Source organism: Scatophagus argus, chromosome 11 (assembly GCF_020382885.2).
Source record: "Scatophagus argus isolate fScaArg1 chromosome 11, fScaArg1.pri, whole genome shotgun sequence".
Classification (NCBI taxonomy): Eukaryota; Metazoa; Chordata; class Actinopteri; family Scatophagidae; genus Scatophagus; species Scatophagus argus.
Genome location: NC_058503.1, coordinates 2,809,731 through 2,828,993, shown reverse-complemented (window position 1 = coordinate 2,828,993; position 19,263 = coordinate 2,809,731). Strand labels below are relative to the sequence as shown.

The 19,263-nt window shown below is 38.7% G+C and overlaps 2 protein-coding genes across 2 annotated transcripts; both read right to left on the bottom strand.

The window, feature by feature from the left end:
* Positions 1-5,067: 5,067 nt before the first annotated feature.
* Positions 5,068-6,808, bottom strand: LOC124067141 (trace amine-associated receptor 13c-like). The gene is made up of 2 exons (XM_046404242.1): positions 6,513-6,808; positions 5,068-6,264 (listed from the first exon to the last, which is right to left on the bottom strand). Exons 1-2 carry the CDS (start codon positions 6,725-6,727, stop codon positions 5,448-5,450), a joined length of 1,032 nt encoding a protein of 343 aa, XP_046260198.1. The 5' UTR covers positions 6,728-6,808; the 3' UTR covers positions 5,068-5,447.
* A 7,955-nt stretch (positions 6,809-14,763) lies between these two features.
* LOC124067134 (trace amine-associated receptor 13c-like) lies at positions 14,764-17,702 on the bottom strand. Its single transcript, XM_046404232.1, has 2 exons — positions 16,573-17,702; positions 14,764-16,391 (listed from the first exon to the last, which is right to left on the bottom strand). Exons 1-2 carry the CDS (start codon positions 16,746-16,748, stop codon positions 15,575-15,577), a joined length of 993 nt encoding a protein of 330 aa, XP_046260188.1. The 5' UTR covers positions 16,749-17,702; the 3' UTR covers positions 14,764-15,574.
* Positions 17,703-19,263: the final 1,561 nt, after the last annotated feature.

Here is a 19,263-nt window from a genome sequence, read left to right as displayed (position 1 = left end):
TTTGAAAGCGTCTCTTCCCCTGTGTGTCCTGTTTTCATGTAGCTTTGCTTTTGGTTTTCCTGATTGCTTTCTCCCTCCTAATGTGTGTCACCTGTGTCTCATTGCCGTGTCTATTTAGTCCTTGTCTTCCCAACCACCTGTTGTCAGTGTGTTATATTGTCTCTTGCATGCCTGTGTGTTCATGCCAGGAAACCTTTTTGTCTTGCCTTGCCTTGCCTTGCCATGCTGTGCTTTGCTTGGAGTTTTTTTGCTGCAGTTTTCTTGATCCTAGTCACAGGAAGTGTGAGCCTGTTTTGTTTTTTTGATTTTTGTTAAATAAAGATTATTGTTTGGACCTCTGCCTCACCTGCCTGCCCTTTTGTGACTCTGTGTTGGGGTTCAGCTTTTTTTCTGCGTCAGCGACGCTGACTCTCTTTTTGACAGTTGTATTCAGTTCAATTTCAATCCAATTAATTTATTTAGCACTAAATCACAACAAAAGTTATCTCATGACACTTTCCAATTAGAGAAGGTCAACACCAAGGAACAAAGCACACTACTAACATTGTCTGACCAATTGCCATGAATTTCCATGTAACAGTGATGAAGTAGCTAATAACAGAGCTGTACAAGAGAACTGATGTAGCACTGCTATTTACTACTATTCAGTTTTTCAAGTCTTTTATGACTGGTCACATATTTGAAGTGCAGGTGCGTTGTGATCAAATATAGCCAACAGCACCTAGGTTGTTATTGGTGATGGTCTGTTTTAGTGATATATGGCTCCATGGGTCTGGTGGGCCGTTTCCTTAAAAAACATCATCATTTTTATGATTTTCCAGATGAGCATCCATATGGGATGTGGGTAAGTGAAGTTATACATCTTTAAGAAAGAAAATAATAGGTACATTGCCTGCAGTGATCTCCCAGCAGCTGAAATGATTCCTTACTTATCAAATACAAGAATACAACCTTTGGCATTTATTACACACACACACACACACACACACACACACACACACACACACACACACACACACACACACACACACACACACACACACACACACACAGAGAGAGAGAGTACTCCAAATACCTGTCAATGAAGGTTCTCACTCATCCAGGTCATGGTCTGAGTAGTACACTCTTAGGGCTTCTGGACTTGTTGACTTGGACATTTTGCCTCTCATCCAAGAAGCTTTTTCAATTTAAAATATAGTTATACTTGTTAATATACCAGACAAGTAATGTTCTAATCCTTGTTTAGTGTGCATATTACCCCCAGTGGATGTTTTAGGTAGTGCTTATTTTTCATTCTTCATTTTGTTTTCAGTTCAACAAAGAGCAGAATACAGTGTGCGTCCAAAAAAATCTGTCCTTCTGTTTAAGCCTTCAAATAAATCTTTCCATTGTTAAAGATGTGAGATACTGTTAGAATGAGTGTCTCATAAATCTCTAATAAACCAAAGTAAGTACTGCCACCAAAGAGAAACCCCCATCACTTGGTTTAACCTGGTGATGTAGGCATGACATGATTCAGCATTCTTTTTACAAGAACTGGCTTTGGGTCAATGGGGGTATTATTATATTAAGGCATTGCATGAAAACACAACTTCTTGGGTTTTGAACAGTTTACATGTAGCATGCAATATACTTCAATTGTATTACAAGTACCTTTGCTACTAGAGTAACTACAAACATCAGTGAATGTACTGATGATATGTTGGAATCCAAGCTAACTGCATACTCACAGTTTACATGTAGCATGCAATATACTTCAATTGTATTACAAGTACCTTTGCTACTAGAGTAACTACAAACATCAGTGAATGTACTGATGATATGTTGGAATCCAAGCTAACTGCATACTCTCACTCATACAAATAGAGTCGTATGTAACCCTTGTGCTCCACACTGCTTATGGTTACTAAATAGCAATGCTCCAGGCTCGACGAGGAGCTCAGCGCAATAAACCGTAATCACAATGAAAGGCAAGGTAAGTTACAAACAGCAGCTTTACTGAAGGAACATTTATAGACAACTCTTAAACATATTTACATGTCACTGAATGAAAACTGAAGTAAAATAAAATTGGGCCCGTTAAAAATAATTGAGTCTTTAGTCTCTTGTTTTTGTGTGTGTTTGTCAATAGTTCTTGTGTCTGTGTAATGTATGTAGTGATCACTTTCAGTGTTAGTCGATCGACTTTCCCCTTCAAATGGTAACTGTTAAAGATTAAAGATTAAAGTGACATATTTTGTCATTGGAGGGAACTCACTCCAACGAAATTTGTTCTCTGCATTTAACCCACCCAAGTGACGTGCACACACACACAGCAAACCCGGGGCAGTGGGCGACCGCGTGCAGCGCCCGGGGAGCAGTGGGGGTTAGGTACCTTGCTCAAGGGTACCTCAGCCATGGACACCGGGATGGGGAATCGAACCAGCGATCCACCGGTTACGGGTCCGACACCCTAACCGCTGACATTTACTGGAAAGAATGCATGTAGCAGTCCCACTGCCAGGTATTGGTGGAGTTAGTCCTGTGTCCTAGTCCTCGAGCTGAAAATAAGCATAGGAAAAGTTCTTTTTCAGTGTAAATATAAATAAATATATATCTATTTTCAATTTTCACTTTCATATATATTTCAATATTTCATGTTTTCAAATTCACCTTTCTTTCAGATTTCAAATCTTATTTTTTGAGGTTTAAGATCATTTTTTAACTTTTGGGTCTCATCTTTTCAGTTTCGAACTTAGTCCAGATCTGGTGTGGGGAACATATGCAGAATATCTTACTATGCCTCTTTTATCCTTACCTCTGCCTCAGTAGGAAACATGGTGCTCATATCAGTTGATCGATACGTAGCCATTTGTGACCCTTTATGTTATCCCACTAAAGTCACTCAGAAAAGAATTAAAATCTGTGTTTATACTGTATACTGGTAGACTTCCTGAAACAACCAGACAGATATAACTCTTGTTACGGAGAGTGTGTAGTTGTTATTAATTTCATAACAGGAGCTGTTGATGTCATGTTGACCTTTGTTGATTGCCAACTTATTGCCGAAAGAACAAAGGACAAGAAGCAAACATTTTTGCACTTTATTAAGCTGTATTTTAGTATAGAACCTTGGAGTTTTTTTTAAAGTGTAAATAAAAAGTAGATTCTTCCAGCATGATGCTGCCGACATGTATTTCAGAAGTGACAATTTTTCATTAAGGTTTTTAATGAAAGTCAAAATACTGTTCACATTATATCACATAACTCCTTTTCTGTAATTCTGTTCCTCTCACCATCCAAATGTCCAGATTTTCAACTCATACTCATTTCATTTTTTCTCATTCACATTTTTATTTTTAGTCTTGAACTGTGCCTAATTCATTACCAGTGTAGGTGTTTACCCTTTAGAGATGAGTTGAGAACAAAAAAAGTTATTAATTTGCTAAAATACCATGAACGTTTGTGTATCTGTTTGTATATGTATTCTGAGTATGTGAACTAACATAATTAAGGGTATATTGATTTATTCATGTTGTTGAAGTTGTCAGAATAAATTACAAATATACTTAGTCCTGATTCCAAAAAAGTTGGATATTTTATTTTGTTGATGCTGTAATTTTCTGTGTTACTGACTGGATATAAAGTGCAGGGGGGTACATTTGGTCATCTGATGTCTGAGTTAGAATGGCTGAGGGCTGGGAATGTTCACTAATTAAACTTACAGTAAACCATATTCAGGTCATCAGCCAGCTAATGGGTCTCATGTGGAATCCTGTAATTGGTGCAGGCTTCTCTACACTGAGTAAGAGTCGTTGTCTGGAAAAATGTTTTCAGCCTTTCGGTCACAATATGAAAAGACAGTGATTTATAAGTGTCCTAACTCTGGTTCCAGCAGACCTGCCAGATAAGCATTATGCCAAAGTAAACTTTAAAAATGAGGATGGTTAAGATTGGAGAAACCACCAGAGGAAGAGCAAGGAAGATTTTTGACGTATGCAAGTGAAATATCCAACTCCCTTCCTTCAGGTCTCATTCCAAATCCACTTGTCGAAAACACATGAATTGCCTGTCTACACTTACTGGGAGATGTATAATGTGGGAAAAGTTGTCTATGTTCAACAAGCTCTTTTTGAACAACCCTTTTAAATGGCACAGTTATATAAACACAAGCAAAACTACAGTCACAAATATATCTCAGCACAAAAAGACCACCTGATCCGGCAGATACTGGTCACTTCTGTGTACTTTGTGTGAAGATTTAATTCAGGCCAAATAAAATGACTGGATGGGCATTAATTAGGGGGCTGTAACAGACACAGATAGTTTTGATAGATTTCTTTTTTCTTTTTTCTGTCAGAACCTTTGATCAAGCAATTCCTGTCGGGATGCTAAGAGATTTTCTACAAATGCAACAAAAAATATAAATTAAATAATTTTCCCGCTTTAAAGGTTCAGCACATAAGATATGGTTAGAATTTGAAAGTCATCTCAAACAAACAGGGAGAAGCATATCACCAGAGTAACTGCCAAATGCTACTCACTATAAACTTTGTGGTAGTAGTCTTTAATTTAAGGCCTAAACACTATCAGAAGCACTGACCTACATTTACAATCTAAATTCTAATATTTGTGCCATGAAATTGTATTAATTTTTTCCCTGGCTGCACTGCTTCCAGTACATGTATGTGGATGTTTGATTTCTGTCCAATCAGATTTCAGCATCTATGTGTTGCCATGTCAGTCTAATCTGCCCAGGGCTTTCAGAATCAGTAGTGCTGGCCCATGCAATTTAGACTATATTAGCCATTGATATTTAGCCTTTAACCAGTCAGATTTAAGAATCCTCACTGTGACGCTTCCCAGGGCCAGCTAGCTGCTGTTGTATTAATAATGGTAATTATCCTCAATACGTGAAATGCCTCTCTCTCTCTCTCTCTCTCTCTCTCTCTCTCTCTCTCCCTCTCTCTCTCTCTCTCTCTCTCTCTAATGCCACGCCAGGAATAGACTGAGTAGGCTTTGGCTTTAAAATAGAAAATACACATTAAAACACATTCTCTTTAAATTGAATGTATGAACCAATCTGCTCATTAGAAATTAGGTTTTTACATAAATGCATGTATTTTGATCTCCTGCTATTTATTGCGGATTATTGATATTCTGTTTAAATGTGACTATTTTTCAATGATTACTAAAAAAGTTTGAGCTGTTGAGGTTTCACATAAAATATAGTGAAAACACATAGTGTGTATGTCCATCATTTCCTTGAAAATTGAGCAGAATGTTTCATAAAGTTTATCCAGGAATTTAATATATTTACACTTATACAATATACAGTTAAAGAACAACAACAAATTGTCACTAGATCCTATAATATTGTTGCTAAATAAACAACACAAACTATTTGATTTGCCCTTTCATAAAGAACATCTGAGTTTATAGACAAGTTAAAACACCCCTGCATGTCACTATAGTATTTGAGCATCACAAGAGCCAGGTTTCAGTATCTGAAGTGTCACGATAAGTCTGATAGATTTTCTGAACCAGGGGTAGAAAAAGGCATAGATGACAGGGTTCAAACAGGAGTTAAAATGTGCCAGCCAGATCTCAAAGGCGAGAGCTGAAGCATCGACTGATGTATCTTCACCTACAAGAGATGGGTAATAATATGGACAGAAACAAATCAAAAACACAACTATAACAATGCCAAGAGTCCTGGCTGCTTTCATCTCCTTTTTCTTCACAGTTACTGCCCCTGAACGCGCCGTTGCAGCTGTGATATGAGACCGCATGGCACGAGCCTGAGACACAGCCACCACAAACACTCTCATATACAGAAGTATGATGATAGTAATGGGTAGGATAAAGGTGAAAACAAGGTCGATAACTCCTGCAATGTAATTGATTATAACCACACACCCTCCAAAACAGGAGTTAGACATACCAGGTTTTCTCAGGTGATCATTTAAAAGGAGAATCCTATAGAAAATAGAACAAACCCAACACAAAAGAACAGAGGTCTCTGCTCTTCTTTTAGTGACTTTGGTGGAGTAATGCAGAGGGTCACAGATAGCTATATAGCGGTCAACTGATATGAGAACCATGTTAGCTACTGAGGCAGACGTAATGATGTAGTCTGCAAGATAATACAGAGTGCACAGAATGTCACCAAGAAACCAGCAGGCCTCTATGTAGATGATTTCAACTGGCATCAGTAGGAGGCCCACAAGGAGGTCTGAGATGGCCAGAGAGAGGATGAGGAGGTTGGTCGGGGTGTGAAGCTGCCTGGACAAGGAAAATGTTATCACCATACACACAGTACTGTAATCATATTGCCATAAGACATTGCATTGCTTTCTTTAAATGGAGTAATGCTGAAATGTGTCAATTTGGGGAAATTGCAATAAGTCATATTGGCAAAAAACCACAAGATAGCTCTAATATCTAAATGTGACAACATTTATAAACAAAACATCAAACAATTACTTCTTATGAGTCATTATATAAACAAGAACACAGAATATTATATCTACCTGAAGTGGGAGATGGAAATGATGACCAGCAGGTTAAGTGTGACAGTGATCAGAGAAATAGAGGAAAGTAGTACATAAATCAGCATGGCTTCAGTGTAAGGATGTGTAGGTTTCTTGCAGGAGGAGTTCAGCTGTGGAAAGCAGAGTTCAGTTTCTTTTATGGTCTCCATAGTCAGAGAGGAGATGCTGCTGAGCTCTAGCAGCTTTCTGGCCATAGCTCTGGGTCACACAGTTCTTTTATCACTCTCCTCCCATTTCCTTCCCCACACTACAGATGAATGCCCCTCCTCCAAGTATCTGAATACTGAATTACCCTTGAGAGCAGTTCAGTATCTATCTATCTATCCATCTATCTATCTATCTATCTATCTATCCATCTATCTATCTATCGGGCAGAAAAGGCCAATGATGATGTTATAGTGGTTTTGAAGACACTGAAGACAAAGGCCAGACATAAATGGGTGTTAGTGGGTTGGTCCAGTGTGACAGTGTTAAAAATATTGTTTTTATACCCCAGTTAGAGGACGAGAGTCCTTGCCAGTCTCCCTGTGTTGCTTCTGGGTTGAATCACTTCCTGGACCCTGTGGCCATGTTAATGTGTGGTGGATGGAGCTGGCAGGCTGGGTAACCTGAGGTCTGGCTTTGGGAACTGCACCTGCGGCTGGCTGCACCCCTGCTTGGGCAAAGGTTGTTGTTGTTTGAGGTATTACTGTGTGTGCTTCAGCTTCCCCTTCCTTTTCTGTTCTTCTCACCATTTCTGCACTATGGCCACAGCGGGGGAAAGATTGTCTAGTCACATTTCTCTTTGCCTGAGGGACCTGAGAGTTTAACCCATCTTGCTCTCTTTTATGGTATTCAGAGCTCACCCTGCCATGGACAGTACACAAAGCCAATTTTGTATCTCACTTGGAGGGTTTCAAACCATGAGTTTCTATGCCCATAAATTAAATTTAAATTTGCATATTTGAAGACATCCATCCATCCATTTTCTATACCGCTTATCCCTCAGGGTCGCGGGGGAGCTGGAGCCTATCTCAGCTGACTACGGGCGAGAGGCGAGGTTCACCCTGGACTGGTCTCCAGTCAATCGCAGGGCCAACACACAAAGACAAACAACCACACACTCTCACACTCACACCTAGGGGCAATTTAGAGTAGCCAATTAACCTAATGTGCATGTTTTTGGTATTGTGGGAGGAAGCCGGAGTACCCGGAGAAAACCCACGCAGGCACAGGGAGAACATGCAAACTCTACATAGAAGGGCCCAGACCGGGATTCGACCCTGGAACCCTCTTGCTATGAGGCGACAGTGCTAACCACTGCACCACCGTGCCGCCCCATATTTGAAGACATGAATGGAAAAATCAAGTTTATACACAAGGCTGCAATGGAAAACCAAAATGCAACATAATGCACAGGGAACATTTATCATCACATACATTAAGACAGACTTATACATCTACTGAAGCTTCTGCTCCATGCACGAGGAGTGATGTTGGCAGATGAAAACAGATACACATCAGTGCCATATTTCCATGATGTTTTCTACATTGTTTTTCATGTTTGATGTTTGATTGCTACTCTTTTAATTATCATCATCTTGTTGCACCCTTTTCTTCTGCAATGATTTAATACCATCAATTGGAGAATTAGAGCCACCAGCTATTTGACTCAACAAACCAACACCTAACAATCCCATAAGGGCAACTGATTGAGACACAGCTTAAATCAATTAAAATTTTCTTTCAGAGATTTTCTCAAAAATATATTTAGAATTGATTCAGTGGTATCATGTCAGCATTGATTACATTTGTCTGTAGGTGGGATTGCTTTGCATGAGACTGAGACATCACAAATACTCTCATATACAGAACTATGATGGAAATAATGACTATAATGATGTTAATAACCGGATAAACAGCTTATGAAATGTTGACCAACATTCTACACGTCAGGAAGTATAGTGTCTGGTTGTTTCAGGTTACCTCAGGGTGAGCAACAGAGGAGGGATCCCTCACCCAGGACGGGCAGACGTGCAGTGGATGTTGTACAGGCAGAGACTGAATAGCAGCCACTTCTTAATTTATAGAATTTACTATTAATTTCATAATCACAATGTAGTTTTTCTCACAGTTATGACATGTAGAAAGATAAATACTTTTATCTTGTGTGAAAGGTGTAGCCAGATAGGGTTGATTTTGGGTTTGTTTATCAAAAACAACCTTGGTTACTGTGTCGCTATATTAGATTGCATCACAAAGGTCTAAGGGTCATGATCTCATCTAAATTTACTTTGATGAGTTATTTGTTTCACAGGGAATGACTACATAGTGTTTTGATGGGAAGACACTGCATTACGTTGGAGATCATTTCTTTTCCCTTGCAGAGATGTCATCATGTGAAACTAATGAAACGAGGTGTGAAAAGAGAGGTACACATTCACAGAGAGCTGGTTAGTGTCCAGAGACAAATTAAATGTGAAAGGTCTTAATGAGTGTGTTTGTGTGTGTGTGTGTGTATCATCCTGGGGCCTTATTCAAGCTTTGCAGAGTTGCCCCTAGTGGAAAAATAATACAATTTTTTTAGCATTATGATCTTTTAAAGAATTAGCCCCTACATTTCAGACGAGAGATTAAGAAGATAAATTAATTCAAAACAGAAATAACATTTTAAGTGCAATGGGTTTAGTCTGGACACCTCTGCAAAAAAAGTGATTGTGTTTTTGACTATTTTCAAAGTGCATAGATGCTACTAACATACAAAAATATCTCATTTATATGAAATAATTAATTTTTGCTATTAATGACACAAATAAATAGCCTAAAAAGGCTGCTCTCTGCAAATCAATAGCACAATGCTCATTACTGCTTTGGCACACATCTGTCTGTCCATCTGTTATGTTCAATTCAAAATAAGACCCAAAATGCAGATGTAAAATGGACAAAGCAAGAAGGAACATGGGGAGTAAGTAAAGACACAGGCAACATGTAGAAATACGTGAACACACAGGAAGCACGGACTAGCAAACCATGGAGGGAGCACAAAGACTAAATACATACACTATAAGGAGGAAGAACAAATGAAGAACAGTGAAACTCATCAGGATAATCTAAAAGGCAGGAAAAAGAAACCACAACATCTATCTAACTGACTATTAACATTACCCTCGTATAGATTCTGTGTTTGTATGTTACACATTTAATAGTCATTCTAGCTTCTTGACTTTTATTTTGACATGTCTTTGAATTCCTTTTTCTTTTGATGCTTATATCCATAATACACAAAGATACACAAACACGCTCATTCTCTGTGTGTTATTGTTCTTTGCTTTGATACATGTTCTTCTTATTCACTTCCTTATTATTACATGTTGTTCCCCTGCCAAAGCATACAGTGTGCAGCAGGTCTGCTTCACAGCCGACCACAGAGGCCTCAGTATCTTAGAGACTGATGGTGAATCTGACACAGTTTAATGGAGGTATACTTAGTTTGTTCAAATAACCTACTGATATAACGTGATCACTTGACAAATCACCAAACCAAATGCTAGTGGTTATATACTGTCAGACATACCAGTATCTCTACATTGCACTGACACACCATCTACACCCAACTAATTTGTGTATTTTTTTTCATTATTCATTTCAATCTGAACACTAGTTATAGCTGAATACCCCACGTTATGGATGTATGCATTTGCTTTTAAAGTAATATTGGTATGAGAATGTTGTCCTTAGAACTGAACTTGTCGGAACAGTTGTTCATGACATCACGAAGACACAGAGTTCTAAAATGCTTTAGAATGTTGCACATAAATATTTCCTGGATGAAATCTGCTCATTTTACTTAGTTGGATGCAGAGAAATGCTCGAGTTAACAAAATATATCTGCCAAGCGATTCAAACAAGTGGACTGTCAATCAACAACTGTGATTCAGGTACATCTCTCTTTTTTCTTTGATATAGCAACACTTCAGCTTCACTTGTTTCATTTTTCAGAGAAAAATTTCCAGGAGCCACCTACTGTTCCCTCTCTGTTTTACTTGAGTTAAAAAAAGAAAAAGATTCTACATGTACATGTGAAGTGAAGCAGTGCAGCTCCCATGCAACAACTTAGGCTGAACATTAACACCTCATGGAAATGCACTGTTTGATAAGAACGTGAGATAAATACATGATTGTCTATGTAAATGTTTTTCATGGTCTGTGTAACTGCTGACAGGATGAATGGCCGTATGGTAGTGAAATAAATAATCTGTAGCTCAGTATGTGATACACTATAACGGTCCTGTAAAGGGAATGAATGTAACTTCTCCCTTTTCTTGTAATCATCCATTTAATTGCAACTTTCTAATGAAACAAAAATGACATCCCGTGAATTCAAATTATCTTCAAACCAATATGAGTTCCTGAGAAATCTAGGGGAGGGGAGGTTTGGACAGGTGGTGAAATGTAGGAAAAAGGACACTGAAGAAACCGTGGCTGCGAAAATCCCCAGATTCCTGAGGTGGGACACTTTGTTAATTTTGATGTTCATAGCTGTAAAAGAGACTGCATGGTCAGAAGTACAATAAGTACCTTGTATTTTGTTATGATATTGTTATTATGGTATTTTATGGTGATCATTTTTACAACAATACATCTATGGTAAGCTGGAAGCACCACAATATGATGCTCTGCCTTTCAGTATTAACCCAAATGAAATGTGCAACAACTTGTCATGTGTCAACAGGTTTCCATCCATCCATCTATTTTCTATACCGCTTATCCGTCAGGGTTGCGGGGGAGCTGGAGCCTATCCCAGCTGACTACGGGTGAGAGGTGGGGTTCACCCTGGACTGGTCAGCAGTCAATCGCAGGGCCAACACACAAAGACAGACAACCACACACTCTCACTCTCACACCTAGGGGCAATTTAGAGGAGCCAATTAACCTAATGTGCCTTGTAACCTAATGTTTTTGGTATTGTGGGAGGAAGCCGGAGAACCCGGAGAAAACCCACGCAGGCACAGGGAGAACATGCAAACTCCACATAGAAGGGCCCAGACCGGGATTCGAACCTGGAACCCTCTTGCTATGAGGCGACAGTGCTAACCACTGCACCACCGTGCCGCCCTCAACAGGTTTCCATGATGAAAAAATGAATGTGCCTCAACTTTGACCAACACAATATAGTCAAGTTCTTTGGTTGGTACAAAGTGAAATTCGTAAAGGCGCTGGTTGAGATGTTGGATATCAGCTTAGAGGACTACTGGGGGAACACCCAATGTGTGCCTATGTTTCTGAGTGACATCAGAACCATCATTCAACAGGTACAAGTGCAGTCATACAGAAAGCAGAGCTCTGAATAGTCTGTCAGTTTTACAGACTATTCTCAAGATTGTATTGCTGACTGTATACTTGCATTGGATGCACTGAAGAGCATTGGTTTGATACACACTGACCTAAAACTCGACAACATAATAATAATAATAATAATAATAATAATAATAATAATAATAATAATGTGACGACCCTTCAGAATCAAGCTGATCGACTTTAGGTTGGCCATTCCCACAATTAAAGCGAAGGTAGGCGTGGATCTGCAAAAGGTGATGCTCAGGTGAGGTCTAAAAAAACACAAATTATTATTATCATTATTATAATGGAATGAGGTGGAAGTTTACTTTTCACTTTTACGTTTCACTTTTAAAAGCAGCTCTACACATTCAGGTCCCCAGAAATTATTGTGGGCCTACCATTTTCTGAGGCCATTGATATGTGGTCACTTGGTGTCGTAATGGCCATCCTGACCACTGGCTGTCTACTGTTCCCTGCACAAGACGAATATGAAACAGTAAGTCATCTACTTCCCACACGGAAAGAAAATATATGAATATATCTATGCCACATATATTTTCCAACATATGTGCACATATTCGAAATTGGTCCCCTACATATATGTCTTTCAACTATATGTACATATATATATCCATATATGCACACATATATTTACACACATATATATATGTAAATATAGTTGAACATATAGTTGACTGTGGTATATATGACACATATATTTCCTATATATATATATATATATATATAAAACATGCAGCCCTGCACCTAAGCAATTAATTTTGCTCATTCACTGTCCACCTGCTGTTCATTTGCACTGTTTACCTCACCCACTTGCACTATACTCCACCCTGCACTACCTCACTTTTGGACTACCTCCAGAAAAATATTTATTTCACTTATTTTATTTTGTGTTACCTTATTCTATTTTATTTTTATTTTTATTTTTATTCTTCAAATTATATGTTACTTGTTACGTTCTATGTATGCACCAATCACCAAGACAAATTCCTAGTAATGTGAAACCTCTTCACTTACATGGCAATAAAGTCTTATCCATATATATCCACATACATGCACATATATGACCCTATGTTTCATTGGGATATTGCATGTAGTATCTCACATAACTTGAGTTCGTTCTGTGTAAGTATCTTTTGAGATGCACATTAAATGTTCCCACATAGTTGTCATATTCAGGAATTTTTAAGAGGAATCTCCTGGATGAAGAGTAATAATTCACGGACCTACCATTTCATTTTACACAATTCTGATTCACACAATTCTCATAATCACAGCTGTTAAAAAACTTTGAGACATTTTCAGTTCACTACATGATGCATGTGCACGCACACACACACAAACAGACATACAGCATATAAATTTTCAATACTCAGTGTTTGCTGTCACTGAACTGGTGAATTTATTATTTGTTATTTCAGCGATTTGTTTCCATCTGCAAGATAACTGATGATATGATATAATATGTTTATTTTTGTGTTTGTGTTTTGGGTGATCAGATCCTTTAAACTCATATTGCATCATGTGCTGATTTGTTGAGGTTGCATCACAACCTTTGGCCATGACAGAAAAAAATTTCCTGGAACTTGTTTTGGCCTACAGTAACACCTATGATTGCAGTGATGTCATCGTGTGACACTAATGAAAGCAGGTGTGAAAACGTTCTTAGTCAGAGAGGTAAACATCCATTAGGAGCAGATCACGAGTTACACTGTGAGAGCTGTTCTGTGTCTAGAGACAAATTAAATGTTAAAGGTCTTAATGACAGCATACGTGTGTGTCATACGTGTGTGTGTGTGTGTGTGTGTGTGTGTGTGTGTGTGCATGTGTGTGTGTGTGTGTGTGCTGTGAATTGGGGAACTGCTCATGGTCCCAACACCCTCTAACATGCGCAGTGAATGTGCATTTTCCATGTTGAAACAAACAACCAGCAGGTCTGCAGCTTTGTTCTGTACATTTGAGTCCACTACAGTATCAACACTAACACTGTAAACATATCATGAAAATTCCATAAAAGCAAACAATCTGTTGTCTTAAGCCAAGACACTGGGAAAACATTCCCCAACAACATAAGAACAAAACCTCACATTAACATCAATGGATGACATATGGATCGACCTAAGTATTTCAGTGTATTTAAACATCCTGGTTGCATTTAGAGTTTTCCATAAGCACCAGCTCTTGGTTGGATGGCTGCACATTAAAACATTTCCAGCTGCCTACCGTTTCAAATCATTACTTTTAACTATATTTTAAAGATATTAGTTGTAAGTTGACAGAGAAGAAAGCTGAGCTAATGATAGAGACAGCGTGGTTTGCTGCCCCTCCTGATGTCCTATGTGTGCTGAAGAGTGTTGGAGAAACGGTCATGTTTGCTTGACCATTACACTAACAGGGATTTTAATAACATCTCATTCTAAATACATGAACAACTTTGCAGCTAAAACAGCTTCCACTCTTCTGGGAAGGCTTTCCACAAGATTTTACAGTGTTGCTGCGTATTTTTTTGCCTATTCATGCAGTGGAGCATTTGTGAGGTCAGACACTGATGTTGGACAAAAAAACCTGGCTCGCAATCTCTGTTCCAGTTCATCCCAAAGGTGTTTGATAGGGTTGAGGTCAGGGCTCTGTGTGGATCAGTCAGGTTGTTCCACACCAAACTCATCCAATCATGTCTTTATGGACTTTGCTTTGTGTGCTGGGACACAGTCATGCTGGAATAGAAAAGGGCCTTCCTCAAACTGTTGCCACAAAGTTGGAAGCATAGCATTGTAGCATTAGGATTAACATTAAGATTTCCCTTCCCTGGAAGTAAGGAGTCCAGCCCAACCCCTGAAAAGCAGCCCCATAAAGAGGTCTGTTTGGAAACTTTTGTCTATATTGTGTATACCACAAGTCAATAAGTATCCTAATTCAAGCCAACAGTACTGTTTTTTTTGTTCACCTGCTACTATAATTCCCAGGAGAGAGGCACCAAGTGAGGAAGAATGTCACTGAAAGCAAATCAATATAGTATGAATACAACTTTAAAACATCACTTTGTATGTGAACATTTCAGTTTGATTCACATCAGATGGATTTTCATCAGCAACGGTTCAGCAAGAAGACCATGACCATGCTTCTTACATCTTTTGTTTTGATTGAGAGACCCCTTTTAGAAATTATATTCTGCGTGTAACTGAAATGAGAACAAAAACTAGACTCTAGAAAAATAAAGAAATGAAACCATATTGCGTGCTTATGAGACTCGATGAAGTAAGCAAACTGTCAAATCTGTGAACACAGCAAACATAAGGAGGCACCAATGTATATGTTTGACTGGGATGTCTGCAAGACTATGAGCCAAATGCCTTCACAAAGCGTGTTTGCATTGTAATACGTATTCCGAACTTTTCAAATCTTGCTGCTGACAAGGATAATAACAACGTAGATAATTTAATATTTAATATTAATAATCACAGGTGTGAGTGAGGTAATATAATGAGGTTGTATAAAACTCATGTAATACTATGTACAAAATATTTCTGCCTTTTTATTGTTTTGTTTTTTTTTTACAGTATCATAACAAAGGTAAATAAATTTCAACATATATGTAAATCTGTAAATTACTAATTTGCCCTGACTTCCTTGAAGTGGATGACTCAACATTAACATGTTCAAAGACACGTACCTTCCAGAAAAGGCACAAACTGGACAGTGTCTCTTTAAAGCATGTTGATCTCACATGAGTCAGGCTTCAGTATCTGAAGTGTAGCAATGAGTTTAACAGATTTCCTAAACCATGGATAGGAAAAAACATAGATCAAAGGATTTAGACAAGAGTTAAAATAGAACAGACATATAACAAAGGCAGCGGATGAAGCATTAAGCATGGTGTTCTGGCCTGTGAGTGTGATACAAAAATATGGGCAGAGGCATAATAGAAACACGATAATAACAACACCGAGAGTCCTGGCTGCTTTTATCTCAGATTTCTTCGCAGTTACACTCACTGAAAACTGGAGAGTGACAGCTGCAATATGAGACCTCATGGCTCGAGCCTGAGACACAGCCACCACAAACACCCTCACATACAGAACTACAATGACAGTGACAGGACCAATAAAGGTCAAAAAAAGATCTGCAAGTCCTGCAACATAATCAACAAGAACCACACACTCTCCAGTGCAGGAATTATACCTGCCTGGGTGTTTGAAGTTCTCCTTCATTATGATAATGTTGTATAGAACAGAGCAGACCCAACAAAGGCAAATACAGATTGTTGCTTCTCTCACAGTGACTTTGGTGGGGTAGTGCAGAGGGTCACAAATAGCCACATAGCGGTCAACTGATATGAGCACCATGGTACCTATTGAGACAGAAGTGATAATGAAGTCCAAAATATAATACAGAACACAAATGAAATCACCCAGGAACCAGCAGCCATCTATGAGGATAATTTGAAAGAACATGAGGAGGCCCACGAAGAAATCTGAGACAGCCAGGGAGAGGAGGAGGAGGTTGGTTGGAGTGTGGAGCTGCCTGGGAAGGAAGACCAGCAATATATTAATGATTATTTATAGTATTTTGAAAACAGTGGATAGAGGAGAATGAAACAGAAAACATTATTTGGAAAAATACGGTTTTCCTCTTATTATAAGGTCAGGAAATATTTTTTTATTACTATCTACCAGTTTCATAAATTAATGAAATATATGGCTACTTGAAGTGGGAGATAGAGATGATGACCAGCAGGTTAAGTGCTGCAGTGAGCAGAGAGATGGAGAACAGCAGAAAGTAAATCAGCATGGCCTCAAAAAGAGGACGCATTGGCTTCCTGCAGGAGGTGTTGAGGAGTTGTGGAAAGCAGAGTTCAGTTCCCTCCAAGGTCTCCATCATCAGAGAGAGGAGAAGCTGCTGTGCTCTGACAGAGTTACCAGGGCTCAGGCATTATATAACTTACCAGCTCATTTGGTCCTCCTTTAAAGTTCAGTCTTACTTTGGGACTGGTGTCTGTCCTCCCTTGCTCCGGCCTCTACCCTTTCTGGCCTCTGTCCACTGAGAATTGGCTAATAATAAGCAAATGGCTAGGGCTGGATCAACAGCACACATCAGCATTAAAATGTGAATCAGGTCATGGGAATGTTTAACAAACAAAAACAGGCCTACATTTTACCCCATTTTTAACTCCACTGATGAGTAATAACTTTGTGAGACACAGTCACAATTACAATAAGTGTGCCCAAGACAGGTTCAGCACTTTTTTGTGTACCCTGGAAACAGATCAATGTCTGTTGTTTGTGTATGAATTGTTTTAATAATAAAATGGAACATTATTTCTGTACATTTTCTCCAAGTGTTTGTTTGTGTTTCTCTTACCACCAAAATACTACACCGATGGTGAAATTTCAAGGTCAGAAAAATACATTTGAAGAACTGGAGGGCCCAAAGTCTTGTAGGATTGGTGAACTAGACCCTACCAAATGTTTTAACAGTAAAAGATGACAACACTAATGTAATATTCAGCATAAATGTCTATAATGCAGCCAGAAGAATTAGGCATGTGACTGAGATATTATTATGTATAATTTTAAAAAATAGCATGTAATACCATAATGCATTAATGCCTTTTATCCATTATATAGTATCACAATAAATGTAGATAAAGCATACAGCATGAGACTGCGGGTGTGACTGTCAAACAGTTCCCACAAGTCCCGATCAAGCGAAACGCCCTAAAAAGGTGGGCCTTTTGGGTTCCAATAATCACAACAAAATTAGGAACACAGGGGGACTGTCACCCTCTCTTTAACTGATTGATCTACCTTACACAATAAATTTTAGATTTCTGAAACAACCAAATAATTAAAAATGACTAGACCTTTTTTCCAACAAGGATCAAACCCAAAGAATTATATTCAAAGACACAATTCATGTGGTCACCTGTCGCTATATCTTCCAAGTCAGCAGACATGACTAAACGTAACATAAAATCTAAACATTACCTTGTTCGTGATCATTTCTGCCCGAGTGATGTCAAGCAGATTTTTTATCAATTTCGGTGGTTGTTTAAAAATGAACTCCCATGAACCCATGTTACTTCATGACCTCATCACTGTGATGAGGTCATGAAGTAACATGGGTTCACTACTCTGTAATTCGGTTTCATAATTTTGATTGAAGAACCCCTTGTGGCATAAAATTACACACAGTGCCGTGCATTTAAGGCAATAGAAAGATGAGTATGGGGATCTGGTTATTACAATTATATGTGCTGACATATATTCACAGCAATGATAATATGATGTTAATGATTCCAGGCTCTTCATCAGGACATATCCAAACCAGGAATCATTTTGGGTCTTGAGCTCGTTGCTCAGTCCAAATCTCCATGGAAACCTAAGAACATAACCATTTCCAAGAATTGATTAGTTGTTAATCTCAATATAACAGCGTCTGTATGTGTCTTCTTCAGAACTGCAGTTAAATGATAAATACATTCCCTGTCTCTGAGAATGTAAAATGTAAATGTAAAAATAAAAAGCATATACAATGCTGGATATTTTGTCAAGACCTACATTCAACTAACCTATCTGGAGCAGAAGTCTGAAGGACAGAAACAAAAAGGTTGAAATTAATCTAAAAAATAGGCTGATTCCCATCATTTAATCATTTGTCACAACTCAAGCCACCCCTTTACTGCACTCTTGTTTTTAGTGTATTGTACACAAATGTAAAAACTGATGAGCATACTGGTGTGCTGTCTTGGCCAGGTTAGTTTTTGTTGCATAAATGCAAACTAGTTTTTGGAGTTTGTTCTTTGTGCCTTAGGGGCATTATGCTGAATCTGCACTCTGTACACTGTGGAATTCAGAGGTAACCTGAAAGGGCACCGTTCTTATGGATGCACTGGGGACTTCATTGGTGGTTCCCTTTATTCTTTGACGTAATTATTAAGTGTGTGGTAGGTGTGTGAGGCAGTGGCTGCAGTAAGGATAATGTCTCCTTGTGTATGTGTGGAATGCAACCAGTAGATAGAAGACACCAGCCTTCTGGGACCTGGAGTAGTGCCAAGCAGATTGAATGCACCTTTTACCCCTCCTTCCTAACAGTGAGGAAAGACACATTACATTATGGAACAGAAGAGAAAGATTCTGCATGTCTGTTAGGTTAAGTGAACACAAGTGTTGTGGAAAACAACCTTGTTGAGGATGGCCAAGAGCCAAGCAAAGCAGTTGGGAGTCGGCAGGAACCCCAAGGCCAAGAAATGGCAGCTTCTCTTTTCCATTCCTTGAAGATGACTATGCTATGGGCACACTGATCTGGTCAGTCACAGGACCTGTTGCAAGAAATGCTGAAAAGAAAAAAGTGGACGTGCAGGCACTGGGCTTTCCCAAAAAGTTACTTTGTCTGA